Raw genomic sequence first — 22,145 nt, 5'->3', positions numbered from 1 at the left:
TTTTAGTTCTGGACATCCCCACTTCAATCCCTGGTATTTCAGCCATGAAGCCACCACCAGAGTTGCTCCCCATAAAAAGTAAATGTTGTTTTTGTGGTCCAAGTATCACATATTTAAGTATCTGACTGTTAAGCCAGGAGCCCACAATTTTAGGTGCCTTGACAGCTCCCTTAAAGACAGACTCAGGTCACTTACTCTTTTTTCATTGAATCCCTTGGCACCAGCAGTCTGAAATTCGCGCTGCTTAGCACTAACACAAAATGTATAGGCTTGAACATTCTCTCTCAGATCTCTCAAACATGAGATCCTGGCATGGATTTTAGAGGTGGTTAAGAATCCTTAACTCAGCCATGTGCAGTTCAGATCTCCTTAACCCAGGAATACTGAGATTCCCATAACAAGCACCCCTTCTTGACTCTTTCTCAATGTACATCTTTAACTGAGGCATTGGAGGAGACGAGTAAGTGGAAAATTCTAGCAGTCATGAGAAAACTCATGTTAAATGGTCAAGTGCCACACTTACCCCAGCTGGCACAGGCAGGTGCCCACATCGTGATGCTCACTGTGCACTAGATGGGTTTCATCCCTTGTGGGGGGGCAGGGCTTATTTCCCTCCCTTGGAGATTCCAGGGTTCCTTAGGGGCCCTTGCAGTACAGATTGGTGCAGGAATAGAGCAAACATGCACATACCCTAGCTTCCTGGTGCACACCTCCTCTCTGGCTGGCACCACTCAGTTTGAAGACAGTAATGCCCAGCTAGTGGCTACCCACAGTGCATGTGAGCTTGTGGCCACCCTGTACCCGGTTTTAAGTTGGCAGAAGCAAGCAAAGTAAAATTCAGCCCTGTAACTTCACTGAACCAAGTTTCTTCAAATGTGATTTTCTCCCACAATAAGGACTACTGAACAAGTAAGCTTGATGTTTGTAGCTTCATCCTTTTTTTTCTGAGTAACACAAACAGAAAATAAAATTGTGGTTTGGAACATATGAACAAATTATGGCTTTTTTCCGTGATTGTGTAACTCAAAAATAGCTCAGCTGGTTTTGTTCATACCTTTTCAAATAAATTCACCTTCAGGCTAGGGCCAAACATGGGAAAAGTGTCAGCCCAAGAAGAGCTGGTTTGACAAAGGTCTGAACAACTAAGGAGGAGTTAAATGTTGTTGTTTGGAACACTGCATTACAGTAAAACATCAATTACGAACCTACTAGTCAACCACACACCTCCTTTGGACCAGAAGTATGCAATCAGGCAGCAGCAGAGACCAAGGAGAAAAAAAGCAAATACAATATAATATTGTATTAAACATAAACTATTTATAAAAAAAAAGGAAATGCAGCATTTTTCTGTGCATATTAAAGTTTCAAAGCTGTATTAAGTCAATGTTCAGTTGTAAACTTTTGAAAGAACCATGACGTTTTGTTCAGAGTTACGAACATTTGAGTTACGAACAACCTCCATTCCACAAAGTTTTCCTAACTCTGAGGTTCTATTGTAATTATAGCTCCCATTATGAGCAGAAACTATAGTATCCATGACCTTCCCTCTCATCCTCCCTCCCCCCACACACACTTTTTCTCTCTTGTGAAGCTATCCATCAAAGAAACAATGACAAGTTACAGTTTAGAACAAATACTATTTAATTTTATTAACCTTCCCTATATGTTAATACTACTTTGTTTTTCTTTGTAAATTAATACAATTTTTACAGATCTATTAAATTGTATTGCATTTGTTTGCTTATGTACTAGCTAATAAAAATAATTCATGCCTTCTAGCTCCAATTTCATTGGTAAAATTCAAAACATTACTGACAAAAAAATGTAAATGACCTTTCCAGTGACCTACAGTACAAAAATCAACTCCTTCAAATTAGAGAGATGGAGACACCCCCCCCCCAAAATAAAGCCCGATAAACTGCATGGGGACAAGCAGGGCACCATTTTGAGGGCAGCATTTGGCCAAACTAATTTAAAAATGCAGAGAGGAAATCTTTGCCCGACTGAAGTCAATGGCAAAACCCCCATCAATGTCAATGGAGCCAGGATATTACTCCAGAGATCTAATCATGAGCACTTAGGAAAGTTTCTTCATTTTTGTACTAACTTACCTACCAATTTTAATCAGTATTTTAATGGGGAAATTACCGTATCACCTCTATAATATCTCCCTTTGCAGATCATCTAAACCCCAATTTGCTTAATTAAAGGTTCCCATTGAGTTAGCCCAACTTCCTGCTGAATTAGTAGACATTCTGTGGCTTCTGCATCAAGCAAGGCCTTTTATATTTGACAGAGTCCATAGTTAGCGATGTGATTTTGCTAGCTATGGCATGCATTTAGCCTAAGGCACATCTCTTGAAAATTAATATTTTGTTCTTATTTAACTCTTGACCAGATCTGAGGTCAGCAAATCACTCAGCGAGAAGGGATGGGGATTTTTGGTTTCATTTTCTTGGGGGGGGGAGGGGGATGCAACTGATCATCTCTAGAGGTGGAACTTCTTTTTATCAGTGAAATACACTTTGTATTAATCTTCTTTCTCTTCCCTTTCACTTCAGTCTCTTATGACTAGGAAAACTACACCAACCGTCTAGCTAAAAATCCACTTTAAAAAAAAAAAAAAGTTTCTCCTTCCATCCCAACCCTATCATATTAAATGGACTCATTCAAATGTGGATCACTTTTATTGCAATTTGACATACACTTTCTCCATTGTTGTAGGATATGACAGTGTAGTCACTTCTGTTTCACATCCCCCAGGGTAGCAGAAGTAATTTATAGATAATTTATTTATCCTAGATTGGACAAGTGAGTCAATGGCGCAGCCACGATTAGCATTCATGACTTCCTGAATCTCAGCCCTATACTTATTCTTCTGGGCCAGCAGTGTCCCCAATTTCTTGGTTCATATACCACCACATTAAAAACTTGTTGTGAAGTGAACTGATGGAACACCAAGATTGCCTACCGTAGTTTGGGAAGCCCTGCTCTAGGTTATACACTCTCCATTTCTATTATGTTGCTTAAAGTTGAGAGGCAAAACACACATTTTGGCCATAATCCAATACTGGATATACAGGATAAAAGCTTCCCTGTCAGTGGGAGTTCAGCAAATGGGCACCATTTGCAGTGAACAAACTGTTTATGCAGATAAGTAAACATCTTCTGTTAGTATGTATGTCACCTGCCAAAACACTATACACTGCCGCTTCTTGTGCACGCTGCACTTAAACCTCTATAGGTGATGCAAATCTCAAAAGGGGCTGTTAGGCACTGGAGATAGGGTTTGGACATCTGAACAATCCCCTGCCAGTACCAAGAGAGGGGTAAGAATAGTGCAGCATAGCCCTCTCAAAGGCCTGGAGTAAGTTTGTTCGTTCAGCAGCAGACCCTTCTATATAGCCAAGTGAGGGGACAACACTGAAGTGAACCACAGCACGGGAAGCTAAATCTTCCAGGATGACAGAGTAATGCGATCCATAGGAATAAGTCCTTTTTATAGACAAGTTTGACTGAATTTAGGATGATGCAAGTTGTCTCCTATGCTAGCTGATCCAACAAAGGAAAGTAGAAAGTTATGCACCCACATGTAATGACCTAGACAACAAGAGGTATCCACAGTTGTTCCAGAAATACGCATCAGTGCTTTTTTTGGTTCACTGGGCCTTCATCCCTCACATCCAACTGCATATTCAGACCCTACTAATCTCTCCCTATAGGATCTGGAGAATAATCTCAGAGCAACCAGGACCCAGCAATCTGGAATGACTGAGCCAGAATTGACTCACATTGCAGACAATCTATAAATGTCACCCATTTATGCTGGCCCCTACATGCTATGATGCAGGCACTAGAAGTTTTGGGGCCAATCCTGGACACAAGCACAAAACTGTAGAATGCAGCAGGCAGAGCATTTTCATACATAGGGCCCCACCTGGGGAAGACTTGGTTAGAGGTTGTCAAACTGAGCCAAAGCCTGACCCTCTTCAGGAGGGCCTTAACCCATCAACACCAGCTCCACCTACATCAAAAATGTAGACAGGAGCAGGAAGAGCTTGAGCATATGGCAAATCCAGGATATGAGAGAGAGAAAACCTGACCTTTCCCCCCCCACAACCAGAAAACCTGCCTAGAGTGGGAGCTGGAGGAGAGAGGGAGTGTGCCTTGATTTATATTGCCTATAGCCTTGTATGGCATACAAATACCATGGTGATAGGGCCTTGCAGATATTCAACATGGAATAGCAAACCATCAGCTGTCTCTACCCTGAAGAATGTTAAACTTATGTTTCCTTCTATGGATTAAAAGCATGCGCAGCCCAGAGACACTAAAGCAACAGAGAGGTAATATAGGAGGAGGGGAATAGAGATGGATTTGCTTTGCCATAGAATGTGAGAAAGCATCTGAGCAATGGACTAAATGACCGATGCTGTGACATCGGGATGCCAGAAGTGGGCCCACGTAATTGCTGTCCTAAGGGCGCCCATGCCAGGAAATATGTAAAGCAAAGGGGCGGAGAGAGCATATCATCCACCTATCAGTCAAACTATAGCCTCTGAAGTACCTGTGTGCCACAACAGTCTTTTTAGTTGCCCCTGGGTAGGGAATGGGAGATTAGAAGGATATGTAAAAAGGGGTCATCAGGCCAAGGTATCAGAGAAGCTGTGATGCATGTTATATGGAGACACACTCTCCTCAATATCACATGGGCATGCTACAGCTTCTGTCTCCATTTGGGGAGGCAGATGGCATACCAACATGGCAGGCTGATGAAGTCCCAAATTGTGTAACCACCACCTTGGTGAATTATGTCTAATGATCTGAGCTAGATAGACCCAGAGGGGAATGTTAAATGTGGCACAGAGACAATCACACAGTGTGTAACTGGGTTACATCCATTGTTGCCTGCCAAATCCCGAAATCCATTTTCAGAACAGACGTTTTCTTATGGAGAATAAGAAGGATTACAGATCCGCAGTCCCCAGAAATACTGACTAGTAAGGACTGTGGAGAAGGGGCAGATGGCTGATGCTGAAATCCCTTATACACGTTGCTCCCCAGACCCATTTCAATCACCTCTTCACAAGCAAACAGTATCCCCCCACCACCACCACTTAGTGCCGTCATCCTATTATAATATCCCATTCCTCACAGAGCACTATCCTGATACAAAGCATGCCCTCCATGCTCTCACCAGCACAACAGGATCCTGGCGCTCACCTAAAAACACAACACCCTAACAATGTGTCAGGAGAAGTACCCAATGGGGTGAGGGAATCCTGCCATTGTTCGTGGCCATAGCCACGCAGATGTAATGCACATGTACACACATCACAAATATCACCTCTGCGGCTACATTCGACTGCCCTCAAACTAATGACTAAAATAACTTAAAACCAAAGCTTTTTATAATGTGATATTAAAAAAAAATGTCAGCACAGCACTACTGTCAGGCACCAGGCAGTATAAGGGTATGGTTGGTGAGGTGGGCATAGCCGAGTGGTCCTTCTTTGTCTATGATGGGCGTGAGAGCATTACAGCTGATTTATATTGTTACCCAGTGGTGGGTAACAAACCACTTCTGCTTCTGCCCACTACCTCTCTACCCTGTCGCTTGGGGATTTTGTGCCTCAGGGCTGATGCATGGCTTACGTGAATGTTTTGGGAGGTTGCCTGCATTTGGCATAGCTAGACTTCAGGAAGCACTCCTCGTAGTTTATCCATTTGATTGTAATAGTAAATATCTTATACAGAAAGGGCGTAGCAGTCTCTACCCCAAGCATTCCTACACTGGGTACGTGACTGGCTCCTTGTGGTGTATGGTATGTGCAGCATGAGAAATGTATGTCCCTGCCTAGCTTTCGCATTGCATGACTATATGATACGCCATCTTTGCACATGGTATGGAATTTAATACAAAATGGCTTGAATTGAGGAAGCAGTGTGAATGGCTAATGAGGATTACAAAATCATGCTTATATGGGTCCTGTCTTAAATAAAACATTAAAATAGCTAGAGACCCAAATTTTTCTAACATTCAAGGGTTTTCATATCTGAGGTTTTGGTTTGGACGAGTGTCTATAAACCAACAATTTTAAAATCACAGTTATACAGAAGAATGTGTCATTGCACTGTAATATATTCATTACTTGGGTGCTGGAGGCATTCAGCTTTTGACCTCCCATTTATCAATACACCCAATACACATACATGTGACAACAGAACCGCAATGAGGCCTCATGCATTATTGACTAAAATAGACTCGCAATCCAGTGGGTGGGTGCTGCAGCTGAGAGATGAATAAATAATGTGGTACAAGAAGAAGGAACAATAAACCTAAACAACTTTATTAGAAAATCAGCAAAACTGTGATCAAGAATAAAATACAGCTTTAGGATCAAGGGATGTTAATCTGAAAAGTGGAACCCAGCTTGGTGTTGTGAAATTCTATTAAACACTGTTACTAGGTGATCTTCAGTTTCAGTCTTGATTAGCCTGAACCCTATACACGTCTGCAATTATTTTTTCTCTTATTCTTTATTCATCTGATCCATAAAAAAATCATTACTCTTGCTTCTGCCCTGCAGTAATTGTCTCTGCAGATGAAAATGATAGTTGCCTCTTTTGCCTCAGCCACAGACTTTTCCTTTTTACTAATTGTATCTGATTGGGAGCTTAAAATATTTCATCTAAACCACATCCAGGTGTTCAATGAGTCATTCTTATTATTAATATCAGCACAGTACAAGTACGCTTAAATGCACGCAAAATTAACCTACCATAGTCTCTTGATTAATTTGCGATGGTAAGTTGCTGTTATATTCTGTTTATTTTTATATTAGATATTCAGTTTATATAGTGTTGTTTTATATTAAAATTCCTTTTTGTAAACCTTAATCTTCTTCGTATTGTTTATATTGCCGTAGTGCCTCACAGCCCAGCCAAGATTAGTACTAATTGTTGTACAAATGCAGAGAAAGAGACAGTCTCTGCCCCCAACAGCTTACTACTATCTACAGAAACAAGACAGGCGGTATGGGCAGGGAAGGTGAAGTGACTCGCCCCAGGTCACACAGCGGGCGAGTGGCAAAGTCAGGACTAGAATCCAAGTTTTCTGAGTCCCAGTTCAATACTCTCTCCCCTGTGCACCATGATGCCTCTTAATTGATTACTGTTCTTATTGTTCTCTCTCTTATAGTTCGGGATCGGGTACGATCGAAAATGGAGAGAGATATTTTGGCAGAAGTGAATCATCCTTTCATAGTCAAGCTTCATTATGGTAATTATAATAACATGGAATTCGCATTCACTCTTCCGTGTGTTTTGGGATTGTAACTGGATCTGTGTCATTTCATAAGAATACCACCTTGCTAAATACTACCCCATTTCCACTCAGTTACGGATGCGTATGACTTCATTTTCCTTATGTGACGGGAAAATTTTCGCATGAGGAGGGCTTAGCTACGCCTCTGTCAAAACAAATTTGATACAAGGTGTAATGTAATAATGGTTACTAGAGGTTGCTGGTGGGATAAAAAAGATGTAGAAGCCACTTCTACCACCCCTCTTCAGCAAACAGTTTGATTATTAGATTCTCTTGTTTCCAAAAACTATTAATAATTGATAGCACTCACTAAATTTCTATAAGCTATTTACTCCTGGGGGAATTCTGCACCACTGCGCAATGCAGAATGTTGCAGAAATTAACGTCCGCGCAGAATTTCTTTTCCCCCACAGAAATGGGCTGCAGTGCTGCTGGCCTCCACTAAGGGCTGATGGACCCGGCAGAGCCCAGCTCACACATAGAAGACACTGATATGGGGAGGGGGAGGGAGCTAGAGGGTTCCTGGTGGCTGCAGTTCCCTGCATGCCCTGATGGAAGGAGAAGGCAGCGTGCAAGCCTGGGACTGAGCATCAGGCTGTTTCTCTCTCTGGATCCCTGGGCTCTGGGGGGGAGTGGTGCAGGTGTCTGGTCTGGGGGGAGGGGGTGTGAGTATCTGGGCAAGGGGGGGCCCTACAGCTGGGCTCTGAGGGGGGGAGAGGGTGTGGGTATCTGGCGGGAGAGGGCCCGCAGCTGGGTTCTTGGGGTGGGGGGTGCAGGTATCTGGGCTAGGGAGGCGTGGCTAGGCTCTTGGGGGAAGGGGTTTGGGTGCATTGCGGGGGGCACCATGGTTGGACCTGGGGGGGGAGGGGTTGTGAGTGTCTGGCCCCCCCGGCTGGGCCCTGGGGGGCAAGGGAGCAGAGAAACAGGACCTGGGTTGTTGTAGGGGTTTCTTTAACTCTCTACTCCTGGGGGAAATTTTGTGTGTGTTTGTATTGTCACAGAGACTTGATTATGTTGTGTTATTTTGACAAATAAAATTTGCAGAATTTTAAAATATTGCACGCAGAATTTTTAATTTTTTGCCACAGGATGCCCCCAGGAGTAACTATTGCAATGCTTTCAGTTACGCAGAGCAGCTTCCCCCTAGATTTGCCTTTCTCAGCCCAACAAACTCCCTAAATTGCTAGTGCAAAGGGGCTTCTGTGAGCATTTTGAAGAGCTGTAGCTCTCTCCTGCCACAATTCTGGGAGCCTCTCTGACTAGTTTTACTCTCTTTTCGTCTCCTCACCCTGTGCAATGGAGGACAGCTTTAGCTTCATTAGGTATGTATACACAATAATTAAAGGCCTGCAGCTGGCATGGATAGGCTGACTTGGACACCTGGGGCTCAGGCTGCGGGGCTCTAAGATTGCTGGGTAGGTATGCGGGCACAGACTGGAGCCCAAGCTTTGGGACCAGATGCTAAGAGGGGCAAAGAATGCATTAGTAATACATCTCCATCTCCCAGCTAACACAGGATTGTTCCCTGTAGTATGGGCTAGATTGCTTAGTCCAGCAGAGATCTTAAATAATTCCATTCTAAAAGTGAAGTGTTAACATGGTAGGAGAGTTAGAGAACGATGCAGAATTAATCAATAATATTCATTCTTTGGAGACTTTGTAATGATTTAAAACATCCAACATCGCCATTCTTTTCTAATGCAGCATTTCAAACAGAGGGAAAGTTGTATCTAATACTAGATTTCCTGCGGGGAGGGGACCTTTTCACAAGACTCTCCAAAGAGGTAAGCCCATTGATTTTTGTGTCGGACACAAAATAATGTCTTGGATCATTTTCAGAATTTGTGTGTGTCCCTGGGTGTATTTTCATTCTATGTAACTGAATTGGAGCTGTAATTTGTTATAATTTCCCTAAACCTTTTTTAATACTTGTATCTACATTGTGTGATAAGTGACATACCTGACAGAGTGTGAGCATCATGTTAATAGAAAACTTAATTACAATTTACTCCCAACGGATCATTGCTAGTTCCTTCTCATGGTAGAATAACCCCTGACTCATTGATAAAAAGAGACACATGCTGGCTGTGATGTGGAGAGAAAAGATATACCCAGATTCCCCACTCTATGAAGCCTATACTCAAGTGACCACGTGTATCAGGGTCAGGTTCTGGGTGGCTAGGGAATTCACAGGACTCTCCAGTTGAAATGCCAAAATCCCTTCCAGGTTTTCCAGTTTACTTCACCAGATATTTTACACTTCGCAGAAGTCTCTCTTTGCATTCCTTCAAGTAAAGGCCAAAATTCAAAACAAACACGCCGGCAGGGTGGCCCTTATGTTCCCCCAGAGTTCCCTTCCGTGGCTTCTGGTGAATAAAATTCCAGTCTCTTTCATGGGAATAACCTAGCCCCTCCTTATTGTAACTGGGTTCATCTATCCCTAATTAGCTAATTAGGGAGATTAGTCTCCCTGAGCTGACTCTGAATCCTTAGGAATTAGCACAAAAACACAAAGGGTAAAATCTTGGCCCAATTGTAGTCAATGGCAAAACTGCCATTCATTTCACTGGGGCAAGATTTCACCCAAGGTTATGTGGCTCTGCAAGGTCTTTTCCTAGAGGCCTTGCTTGGGCAGGAAGCAGCAGGGTTCTGAGGGCCCCTCACTAGGTCACTGAAAGATCAAGGACACCTTGTTGTGCCAGGTTAGCCATGCTACTTTGTCTGTGCCCTTCTGTCCCAGTAATTACATTGCCCCAACCCTGGACTGAGGTGGTGACTAATCCTTCAATTCCAATGATTTTTCCTTAATTTAAAGAAGAGTGATCCTGGCTCCTCACTCTCTTTCCCTGTGTAACTTTTTATTTTTGTTAGACATACATTATTCATAATACAGCACCTTTTAGTCTGAATAGAACATTTCATACAGTCCTTATCCCACACTGCTTCCCAGAGTTAAATCCCCATAGATATATAGTTACATAATAAAAAATAGCAGAGGGGAGAAAACTGACAGAGAAATGAGGAAATAATTGTTTTCAGATTAAATTTGAAAAGAGGGGGAGAGTCAATGAGGAGGACAGACACAAGACAGCTGCTGGTGGGGGCAGGAGCTGCAAGGGAGAAGATAGTCATGGTGAGACAATTTAAAAAAACACCTGGTACCACAAAGTGGAAGGTGCAAATACGGGGGGGAGGGAGGGGGGAGAGAAAGAGAAGGTGCATGTGAATAATGCAAGCCAAATTCTTAAAGCATTGCTCTCACCTGAAAATTGACTTTTTAAATTCACATAGAGCAATGACAGCAAATAGGTTTTTTTTTTTTAAACGTATTACAATATTTTAAATTCTAGATTGAATTTGGTTCTACCTAGCACCTGGCAGAGACAGTGGCAGAGGATGTTATTCCAATGACACCATTGGCTGAGCTCATCGGAGATTACAAGTCTCTGACAGAACCCTTGTCTGGGACTATTGCCAGTGGCATTACAAATCCCAAGGAGTTTAACCTGGGGCACATGGCAGCATGCTGGCTCTGGCTGCTGGAGAGAAGCAACAGCTGGAGGTGGGGATTGGACATAGCCGTGAGACAGAACACAAGGCACAGGGTGTGGCAGCTGTGCAAGCTAACCAGGCAGCAACCTGCAGAATGTGGATAGTACTGTCCCCTGTAGCAGCTGTTGGGAGTCTGAGTAGACCAAGAGCCACCACCTTTCCTTGGTACTAGCAGTTCTTCTCTCACCTGTCGCAGCTGTGTACCTGCTCCTCTCCCTGCTTCCTTGCTCCTGGAAAGGGCATCTCTGCTTGTCTCCATTCCCTTCCTTCCTCACAGGTTTCCCCATATTCCTCCCCGCTCCCCTGCCCTCCTGGAGATGTGGTAAGAGCTGCTGCAGCCACCAAAGGAACAAGTCTGTACGTGGCCAGGACTTGAGCCACCAGCACCCGGAGGAAGACCACTTCTGGCTGGCTGCCAGCAATGTCTCTAGAAGACAGCATTATCCCACGTCCCCAAGTGATGCTTCAGAAGCAGCCAGCTGGGTAAACTGCAGCTGCTGCTCAGCTCCCTGAGTTCTGCCTCACAGCTAGTACCTGCAGTTGCCATACCTTACCAGTCAGGCTCCCCAGGGGTTTGCTGTCGCCCCAGGCTAGACTAGTGGGGGAGCCATGTCTGGCCCTGTAGGCGTTTTGCCTGTGGCTTTTACTGTGTTCTGTGTCTCATGTCACCAGGATGAATCTGATATCAAACATATGTCTCAGCAGGTAAATAAAAGAGGAGCTTGTCATAACTAAGAGCCCAAGCCCTCTGAAGTCAATGGAAAAACTCCTATTGACTTCAATGGAGGGTTTTTTTGATTGGGTCCTAAGTCTACGCATGCTGCATATTCTGTTAATATTTTGGAACTAAATATAAGTCATTTTATAAAACACAAAGCATTTCAGTTCACTTCTACACAAACTAGGTCCATATCTCAGCTTGTGGGAATTTGGGAACCACGTGCCAAGATTTTAGTAAACAAGGATGAATGCAGGTACTAAGGGCCTGGCTGTGCATTGTTGACTTTTTGCCATTGACGTCAATAGACTATGGCTCAGCCCTGATTTATATTAGTATGTAATGTCAGCTGAACTGACTAAAAACAAGAATGAAAGCAGCATGATTTAAGGGAGAGGAAAACACAGCTGAATGAACAGAATTTTGTCATGTAACCAGGAGAACCCGGTGAGGAGGGTTAATGTGAGTGCAGACAAATACTGACAAATTGAATTTGATATGATGGTCTTTCTTGCAATCCTGAGTCAGAGAATTCTCCCGTGCAGCTGTTTGAAGCAAATCAACCTGTTATCAGACAGTGATTAAGACTTCTTGTTCTTTTCTTTCTGGCTAGGTAATGTTTACAGAAGAGGATGTCAAGTTCTACTTAGCTGAGCTGGCCTTGGCTTTAGACCACCTCCATAGTCTTGGAATTATTTACAGGGATCTAAAACCAGAAAAGTAAGTTAAGGAAAATAAATTAACTGAAAATATATATATGAACCTTTTAAATCACTTCCTTGTTATTTTAGTAAGTCACAAAATGCCAAAGAAAGTCCTTAAGTATCTTTTTCCTTTTCTTATTTGAGTATTTGTAGCACCCCCATCATCATATATCTGAGCATCTCACCATCATTACTAGATTTTATTCTCAACACCCCTATGAGGTAGGTATTTACCCATTTTATAGATAGGGAACTGAGGCACAGTGTTGATCAAGTGACTAGCACAAGGTTATTCTAGAGGGGGGCTGTGGTGAGCCAGAAATTGCACTCTGGTCTCTTGAGTCTCATCCCAATGCCTTACCTATTCAACCAGCCTTCCTACCCTACCACTTCAGCATGACGTGACACAACATCTGCTACAGTCCAGCATTATATAATCACACAGAGTGGGTTCCCTATTGATTTTGACTTGATAAATTATCTCAGTTCAAAACAGAGTATGGAATAAGGTCCCAGATAAGGTGAATCTAGAATAACTCCATAACTCTGGATTTGTACCATTTTAATGCAGATCAGATTTTGACCCTAAAGTTCTTTTCTCGATTGAAACAAGTTTACTTCTGTTTGTAGCAGCGAACCAATATAAACTGGCCTTAATCCTGCTGGTTTACAAACTATTCAGTGATGTTAGCTAAATTTTGCCAAGAGTAAGTTTACTGTTTCTAAAATGCTAGTGTTCCCTTTTTTTGCTGAAATAAAGCAAATGACACTCATAGTGAGATGACTGGGAATCAGCTGATATTTTTGGTTGTTGCTCTGTTCCAGTTGACTTGTGCTTAGCATACATGTTCCATGCCAATTTTAATAAAACGTGCTTCAACCTTTAAAAGTTATGAACCTTTTTAATGAAATATTCAGGTTTATCGATAAACTAGGCAAATACAACTTAGATGGGGCTACTATAAGGTGGGTGCATAACTGGCTGGATAACTGTACTCAGAGTAGTTATTAATGGTTCCGAATCCTGCTGGAAAGGTATAACAAGTGGGGTTCCGCAGGGGTCGGTTTTGGGACCGGCTCTGTTCAATATCTTCATCAATGACTTAGATATTGGCATAGAAAGTACGCTTATTAAGTTTGCAGATGATACCAAACTGGAAGGGATTGCAACTGCTTTGGAGGATAGGGTCAAAATTCAAAATGATCTGGACAAATTGGAGAAATGGTCTGAGGTAAACAGGATGAAGTTTAACAAAGACAAATGCAAAGTGGTCCACTTAGGAAGGAACAATCAGTTTCACACATACAGAATGGGAAGAGACTTCTAGGAAGGAATATGGGAGAAAGGGATTTAGGGGTTATAGTGGACCACAAGCTAAATATGAGTCAACAGTGTGATGCTGTTGCAAAAAAAGCAAACGTGATTCTGGGATGCATTAACAGGTGTGTTGTGAGCAAGACACGAGAAGTCATTCTTCCGCTCTACTCTGCGCTGGTTAGGCCTCAACTGGAGTATTGTGTCCAGTTCTGGGCACCGCATTTCAAGAAAGATGTGGAGAAATTGGAAAGGGTCCAGAGAAGAGCAACAAGAATGATTAAAGGTCTTGAGAACATGACCTATGAAGGAAGGCTGAAAGAATTGGGTTTGTTTAGTTTGGAAAAGAGAAGACTGAGAGGGGACATGATAGCAGTTTTCAGGTATCTAAAAGGGTGTCATAAGGAGGAGGGAGAAAACTTGTTCACCTTAGCCTCTAAGGATAGAACAAGAAGCAATGGGCTTAAACTGCATCAAGGGAGGTTTAGGTTGGACATTAGGAAAAAGTTCCTAACTGTCAGAGTGGTTAAACACTGGAATAAATTGCCTAGGGAGGTTGTGGAATCTCCATCTCTGGAGATATTTAAGAGTAGGTTAGATAAATGTCTGTCAGGGATGGTCTAGACAGTATTTGGTCCTGCCATGAGGGTAGGGGACTGGACTTGATGACCTCTTGAGCTCCCTTCCAGTCCTAGAATCTAAAAATCTATGAAAGGAGATTACAGGGTAGTGCAGAAACAGAACCAGTCTCACTATCCTTTATGCTCCAAACTCTAAGAACATAGCAATATTCTTTCCCTATATACCATGCAATTTAAATAAATGCAATTATTTCTTTAGAGTGGTGTGTAATCCGTTTCATACTTGTGAAGGAAAGAAGAGGCCAAGAAAATTGGAAGCTTGATTTTGTAGGAGTGAAGAGTTGAGGGCAGGAAGCTTGTTTATCCACAAATATGATACAAATTACATAACCTTCAAATTCAGTTTCATGTATATATTGGTCATTTTGACAAACCAGTAGATAATGACATGACTGAAACTATCTGTCATTTACTCAAAAGACCATTTCACAAATTACTAAAACTTCCAGTCATTTTTGGTTAAATGAAAATAAGAACCAGAAATTTATCAAATGCAGAAAGTCACCCCCACTGAATTAAACATCTAAAGGAATAAATGTATCACTTTATTACCAAATATCAAATATAAAAGAACATCTGTCATCAGTAACAAGTGCCATATGTTTTTCTTTCTCTATCTGCCAGCAACCCTTTTGATTTTATTTTGTTTTGGTGCTTAGTTGATTCATGTTTGCTAGGCAATCACATACTGCATTCATGAGCACCATAGAAAAGCTAACAAATAAATAAATAAATAAAATAGTGTTTGTGATCTTTGATTCTGATTGCGCTAATTGAAAATCGTGCTAATGTGCTCTACTTGATGACATTGCTTCTTTTGTTGAGGAATGGCACATTCTCCACTGCCTGTTGCTTCAGATCAACCTGTGAAGTGCTGAATCACTACTAGAAAATCATCCTACTACAAACCCATTTAAAAAGCTGAGTTAAGGTGTAGTTAAATTTGTAGGCACATGAGAGTGAAGTTTTGTTTAACAAACAAAAAAGTTAGAAATACAAGAAAGTCCAGAGTTAATGGTAAAGTGACCACAAAAATGAGAACAGGCTCATTAGGCCCCTTAAAAGCCAAAATAGGCTGACAGTGGGACTAATAGGCCTCCAAAGATGAAATAAACTGAACCGGTTTTAGCAGTGTTGGGAGCTATAATGTAGAGAGCCCACTAGCTGCTAATGCTGTTATTCATCCTCATGTCACCTAATCCTGCTTATAGTAAACCTAGTCAACATGGTGCTCAAAAAAACTGTGTTGGTAGCCCATTTACACTACGGCTCCCACTGTGCAAACATCAGTGGAGCCGAACCTGTGTTAGATAGGCCCTCTGTTGTCTTTATAGTACTATCCAGTCAAAAAGCTGAGGTACAAATACATCTCAGAATTTCATCCTTAAAAGAGCGAAATTAAAAGATCATTAGTAAGGTTGCAAAGTTAAGTACTCAAAAGTTAGGAAATGCAAGAATTAAGATTCCCTAAGCAACCTTTATTCGACCCCCTTGTATTATGATAGAGTTTTTAATTACATTATCACATATTATTTTTCCATAGGACTCCTCCCTCATTCAGTGGAGTCATTCCACTCTGTTTTTCTCTCCAGCTTCCAGTCTTCTTGCACAGCTAGTCCAAATTTTGTTCCGTGGCTCCCAGTCTCCCCCCAGCTTTCCCCCACCTCCCAGGTTCCTTGTCACAATCTACTCCTCCCACAGATCTGGCTCATATCTTCTCAGGTCACCTTTGCATTTGAATAAAGCAACTTCCTCCTCCCTGGTGCCTGTTTTGGATGAAATTTTGACCTCCCCCACCACCCCCAAAAAAAATTCAACCTGAGGCAGACATGGAAAATTTTAGCCCAAACACGTGAAGTTTGGCAAAGATTACACTGCTCTACAGCCAAAATGCTTCTAAAATAAATGTAGTCAAACTTTACTAATTCTGGGTCACTGAGAATGAAAATGATGCTTAAAATTGTTGATTGGCTCTAGTTTTCAAGATATGCTATTGGGTCAGTATATACGACCCTTGACTTGGGAATGGCGGAGGATAAGTGAGTTATAAAGGGAAGGGATCTCAATTTAAACCAGAAATGACTAAAATACATCTTTGGCTGGATCTATGAATAAATCTATGACTGGGTTTGGACAGTACTTGCTTTTTAGGCAAAACAATGAATGATGCAATCTGAAGCTGGTATTGCGTCATACATGATATGAATTGCACCATGTTATTCCTAGAAGTCATGGATGATGCAATCATAACAAAGCTTACATCACTCTGCTGAACAAATTGCCCTGTATCAGCTCTAGAAATCATACAGTGTCGTGCTCTCTTATTTGTCAGTGTTTGATTTTGCAAAGGGACACATTTCTGTTTAGCCAAAGTGAGCAGAGATGCCTCGTACTTGTGAGAACAGTGCAGATAACTTCTGCTATGTTTGTGGTGAAGTGACTTTTGCATCACAAAAGTGCAGTATAACCACTATGGTTAAGAGAGCCTATCACTTTTATTTTGACTGCAAAATTGGAGATCAGGACAAGAGATGGGCCCCACACATATGCTGCAACACTTGTGCAACAAATCTTCGCCAGTGGTTGAACAGGAAAAGGAAATCTATGGCTTTTGCAGTGCCAATGATTTGGAGAGAGCCAACAGATCACACCAGCAATTGTTACTTCTGCATGGTGCCTCCAGTTGGGAAAGGTGTGTCAAAGAAGAAAAAGTGGACTGTACATTATCCAAACATTCCATCAGCTATACGCCCAGTACCCCACGGAGAAGGACTGCCGGTTCCTGATGCACCAGAATCATTCTCACTTGAGTCAGACGAGGAAGAGGATGAAACTTCTGGTCCTGAACCATCAATGTCACAGGACCCTATATTTTCTCCCATCCTCCTCCTCTGAACCACACCTCATAACACAAGGTGAACTGAATGACCTTGTCAGGGATTTGGAATTACCCAAGAGTAAGGCAGAGCTGTTGGGCTCCAGACTACAGCAGTGGAATCTCCTGGCAGGTGATGTTAGGGTTTCCATGTTCCGTGACCGTCAAAAGGATCTTGTCCCATTCTTCTTCATGGAAGGTGATCTTGTAGCCTGCAATAACATCGATGGTGTGATGGCAGCCCTCAACATCATTCACGATCCAGATGAGTGGAGACTGTTCATTGATTCATCGAAGACGAGTCTTAAAGCTGTTTTACTGCATAATGGCAATGTTTTGCCATCAGTTCCAGTTGGTCATGCAGTCCATATGAAGGAAACCTATGACAACATGAAACAACTTTTGAGGTGCATAAACTGTGACCAACATCAGTGGCAGCTTTGTGGCGATTTGAAGGTTGTTGCTCTCTTGCTTGGTCTGCAGACTGGATATACAAAGTACTGCTGTTTTCTCTGCGAATGGGATAGTCGTGCAAGAGATTCCCACTACATCAAGAAAGATTGGCCACTCCGACAGTCATTGGAGCCTGGGAGGAAAAGTGTTCAGCATCCACCACTTGTTGAATCAAGGAAGATTTTGTTACCACCCTTACACATCAAGCTGGGTCTGATGAAGAATTTTGTCAAGGCCATTGACAAAACACAAGCAGCTTTCAAGTACCTCCATGGAAAATTTCCAAGGTTAAGTGAAGCTAAGATAAAGGAAGGTGTCTTTGTTGGTCCTCAGATTCGTGAACTTCTTCGAGATGATGCATTTGACCATGCACTGCATGGCAAGGAAAAGACGGCATGGAAAGCCTTCCAGTTAGTGGCAATACATTTTCTCAGAAACAAGGCAGAAAACTACAGGTTGTTGGTGGAAAACCTCCTCAAGGCATACAAAAGCCTTGGTTGCAACATGTCACTAAAGATACATTTTTTGCACACTCATCTAGATTTTTTTCCACCGAACTGCGGAGCAGTGAGCGACGAGCACGGCGAGCGATTTCACCAGGACATTGCAACAATTCAGAAACGCTATCAGGGCAAATGGAGCCCATCAATGCTTGCAGACTATTGCTGGACAGTGACAAGAGATGCTCCATTTAATGAATACAAGAGACCAGCCAAGAAGCGCCGAGTAGACACTGAATAGGACTAAACTATGTACATAATAGTTTTTTGTCTTTTGTTTCATAATAAATTTTATTTATATAACCCTTTTGCTGATTTTTAAAGAGTTATATAAACAGGACAGGTGAAATATTATCATGTAAAGCAACCATAAACACATGAAAAGACCTAGGTGTACAATTTATGATTAAAACTCTACTATCTACACAATAGACATAGACATAAAATGTAAAAACTTAAATATCTTAGAAACAGTAGCCAATCAATTGTTTTAATTGTCATATTTGAATTCAGCGCATCAAAATACATAATAAATAGCACATTTTATCTCTGAAGCAGACGACGTCTCAAAAATTGTAGACCAGTGTTTTAAATAACTGGAACAGAGTCTTATAATGGGATGTCAGCAACTTTAATAATAGGCAGTGCTACCAGTTCAGTCTATAATAAATCACTCAGAACACATAGTAAATAAAAGCTATACAAGGGAATCCTTATGATTACATTGGTGTAGCTAAGGGCTTGTCTACACACAAATGTTGGTACTGCTTTAACTATACCAGCATAGTTAAAATGGTACAATCCCATATGTGTGCTGAGTGCAACATTGGCTTGATGGTTTACATCACATCATAAAATCTCAGACAAGCCTGAATTTCCAACTGCCCCATGTACTGTTTTTATATATGGTCTTTTAAGGTGATGATTTACTAGTAAGTATTAGTTTTAACTGTAAATATCTGGAATATTTTTTAACTTTCCATTCTTGCTATCAATAAAGAATTACTGGATACCATTTTTAGAAACTGTTAGGATGGTCACTCTTTAAAACTTTCTATTTCGCCTTAGATTACCAGATAATATTACCTTTAATATTAGCAGTGTTCCCTTTGCTTCTCTATGTTCCTCATACAAATATCTAGAGAAAATTACAAATACTGAGTTAGTGTTATTAACCACCTAAGACAATTGACAAGTTTTTAAGTGCAACCTCTGCACACCAGGAAATGTTGTGATGCTGAGAACTAGAAGATCTAATCTAAATAGCCAAAAATTGGTCTTTCTGGCTCAACTTTTATTTGCCAAAAATGCTTCTTCCTTCAAGTTGTTTACCATTTAATTCTGACTTCTACATTAAATAATACTTTTCTGCATGAGTGATCTCCTTGTTTTCAATGAAACTACTCATGTAATAAGGTAATTGCTCAGTCCCATTGAAACCAATGGGATTATTTGTGTAGTAAAGTATGATTCAATGTAAGAATGGCAGAATCGAACCCTTAAATGCAGCCATTAAATGCCAAAAAAACATGCACAGTTCATGAAACCTGTACATGAACATGTATGCTTGTATTGATGGTGTGGTTAAAGTAGTATGAAGGATTTGGGAGAGTAGCTCTACCTCCTACCTCTACCTCCTACCAAGAAGTCATGGGTAATTTTCTTACTTTTGTGGTGCAAAGGACCGAATTCATACTTGATGTAATTCTGTTGTAACTCTTCATTGTCTTCATTGACTGCACTGGAGTTACATAACAAATGAATTTGGATGAAGAATCTGCAGTGCTGAGGTTGGGTGACATGATACAAATATTGTACAACAATAACCACATAATACAATGTGATGACATCCTAAATTTGTGAGTGTCTCCTGTTTTCTGAAGAGATTTTGATCTCTGGAGCTGTGAGGAACTTTCATAACAAAACCTGCAACTAGATGAAACTCAAATGGTGTTTCAGATTTTCTTAGCAACCAGAACATCTGGCCAAGTTTGCAGAAAAGCATGAAATCTAGGTTATATTTCATGAAAGCCTGACCTAAGTATGGAGCAAATCTGACCAAAATCATGAAAACCTTGAAAAGTTCCACATGATTTTGGCGCCAGGCCAGGCCAAATTTGGTAGTTTTGGCTGAGTTTGATTCTGCGTTCAGGCTTGTTTGAACCTAAAGCTCAAAGTGAAGCCTAGAAGACACAGATCAGAACAAAAAACAGATTCAGAAATTGCTACGTGTCACAGACAGAATCATTTTAGTATTGATTTGAGATATACAGTAATGTCACTATCCAATGGAGAGGATTTTTTGTGTTTAAGATTCAGCCGTGGACTTCAGCTGTCAGTTGTAATCCCAGCTCTGCTGCAAACATCCTGTGTGACCTTGGGCATGTCACTCTACTGTCCCTGTCTGTAAAATGGAGATTAATGTACTCCCCTACCTCAGGGCCTGATCCAGTGAAGGGCAATAGGTGTTGGTTCAGGCTGTCAACAATTAAATTCATTGTTTGTGTTTTAAGATCTTAAAATTGAAATTACTAGAGAAGTGCAAATTATTATTATTATTATTATTTATTTATTACTAATTGTGAAATATAGAATGTGAAGAGCCATAGTTTTACACCGATGCTTTCTAACCTTACATTGAAAAAATAATTATGCAAAAATTGAATATAAAGAAGTTCCATCTTAGGGTTTTGTGATACCATCGGCATCCTCAGTGGAATTATAACCTAGTATAACTTGCTTATCTGTTCTTCCTCTTCCATTGTTATAATTTCAAACCATTGAATTGGAAGAAAGATTTTTTTTTCCCATGCCTGAATCATATTAACAATATCTGATTTCCTTTTTTTTTCTCCCCCTGAAAACTAAAGTAGTGTAGTTCTGGTTTGTGCATCTCATATGCAGTAGCTGAAATAATTGTGATTGTCACAATAGAGCTTTCGGTTAATGATAGTGTAGAGTAAAAAGGAACTGTAAAAAGAATAAAACATAAAGAGACAAGACAGGAAGACTGATCGAAGAAGAGGTATGTTTCCACAATTACTGGTGAAGTTTACTAAATGCCAGTTGTTTCAGTCAGGATAATTAGTGGCGGATACAGTGGCTGCTTCACTAATCTTAAATTGATTCATTGCAATAATGAGCATGTTTTTCCTTCAAATTGATAGCTTATTTTCCTTTTTTCCCCTCCAATGTAATTTTTGGTTCATAAATATGGAGTTCTGTATATTTTATACATTGTAAGGGGACAAATTACTCTGTGTGCACATGTGCATCCATCCACACACTCCCTCCCCATTTTGTCCTTGGGCAAGTGTAAGTTGCAGGTGTCAGTGACAAAAGTGTAGCACTCAGTGGAGTTTGTAGCCTGCTAAATACAAAGAAAATGTAGCAGGAACGTTGAACATGACTTATCCCCTCAGTGGAGGTCTTAGTGGTAATGCAACAGGGACAGGAGCATAGTCTATCAAATCTGTGGAGCCTGATGCAGGGAATCTCATCTCCTGCATTGCAAACAAGAATTCTTTCTAATCTCCTCTGTCTAGACCCTCCTTGCCATAGGGTCTGAGTGTCTCCCATTACTTAAAATATTACAATGTTCTTTCTCTCTCTCTCCCACTCTCTATACAGTAGATAGTGCTTTGGTGTGTTTGCTCATTTTTATTTAATAAATCCCCCCCACACTTAAGGAGTAGAAAATACACAGGGTCTACACAATAGCATAATTTTCCCGTCCGAAACAGAGCGCACACATCCCACGGGAGCCTCAAAATGGTGAGTAAGGGGGACTGATTGTTTCAGGGCTGCACTGTCCTCTGGGTTTCTGTGCCTTGGGGAAAGCCAACAGCTTCAGGGAGCACCTACACTGAACACTGTCCCAACATTTTCCACAGGAGTTCGTCCTGGACGATATCTCCAATGCGGTTTCCGCCCTGGCCCATATGTAGCTTGCCTGTGTGTAGCAATGGTCCCGCCGCCCCTCGCGGCACAGTGGCGCGGACACGTTAGCCTGGCTGGGACAAGGACCACGGTGGCTCTCCTGATAAACCTGTGCAAGCGC

General features: G+C 41.4%; 1 protein-coding gene across 3 annotated transcripts in view; it reads left to right on the top strand.

Annotated features, from left to right (window-relative positions):
• Positions 1-22,145, top strand: part of RPS6KA2 (ribosomal protein S6 kinase A2) — a 446,243-nt gene that overhangs the window by 325,164 nt on the left and 98,934 nt on the right. For all 3 annotated transcript variants that reach the window (XM_065590436.1, XM_065590438.1, XM_065590437.1), the window contains 3 exons: positions 7,202-7,282; positions 9,032-9,111; positions 12,211-12,317. In XM_065590436.1, coding sequence (XP_065446508.1) covers positions 7,202-7,282; positions 9,032-9,111; positions 12,211-12,317 — 268 coding nt within the window. The remainder of the gene's footprint in view (positions 1-7,201; positions 7,283-9,031; positions 9,112-12,210; positions 12,318-22,145) is intronic.

This window comes from Chrysemys picta, chromosome 3, assembly GCF_011386835.1.
Source record: "Chrysemys picta bellii isolate R12L10 chromosome 3, ASM1138683v2, whole genome shotgun sequence".
Classification (NCBI taxonomy): Eukaryota; Metazoa; Chordata; order Testudines; family Emydidae; genus Chrysemys; species Chrysemys picta.
Note: the sequence above shows the minus strand (reverse complement) of the source record. Positions and strands in the feature narration are given on the sequence as shown.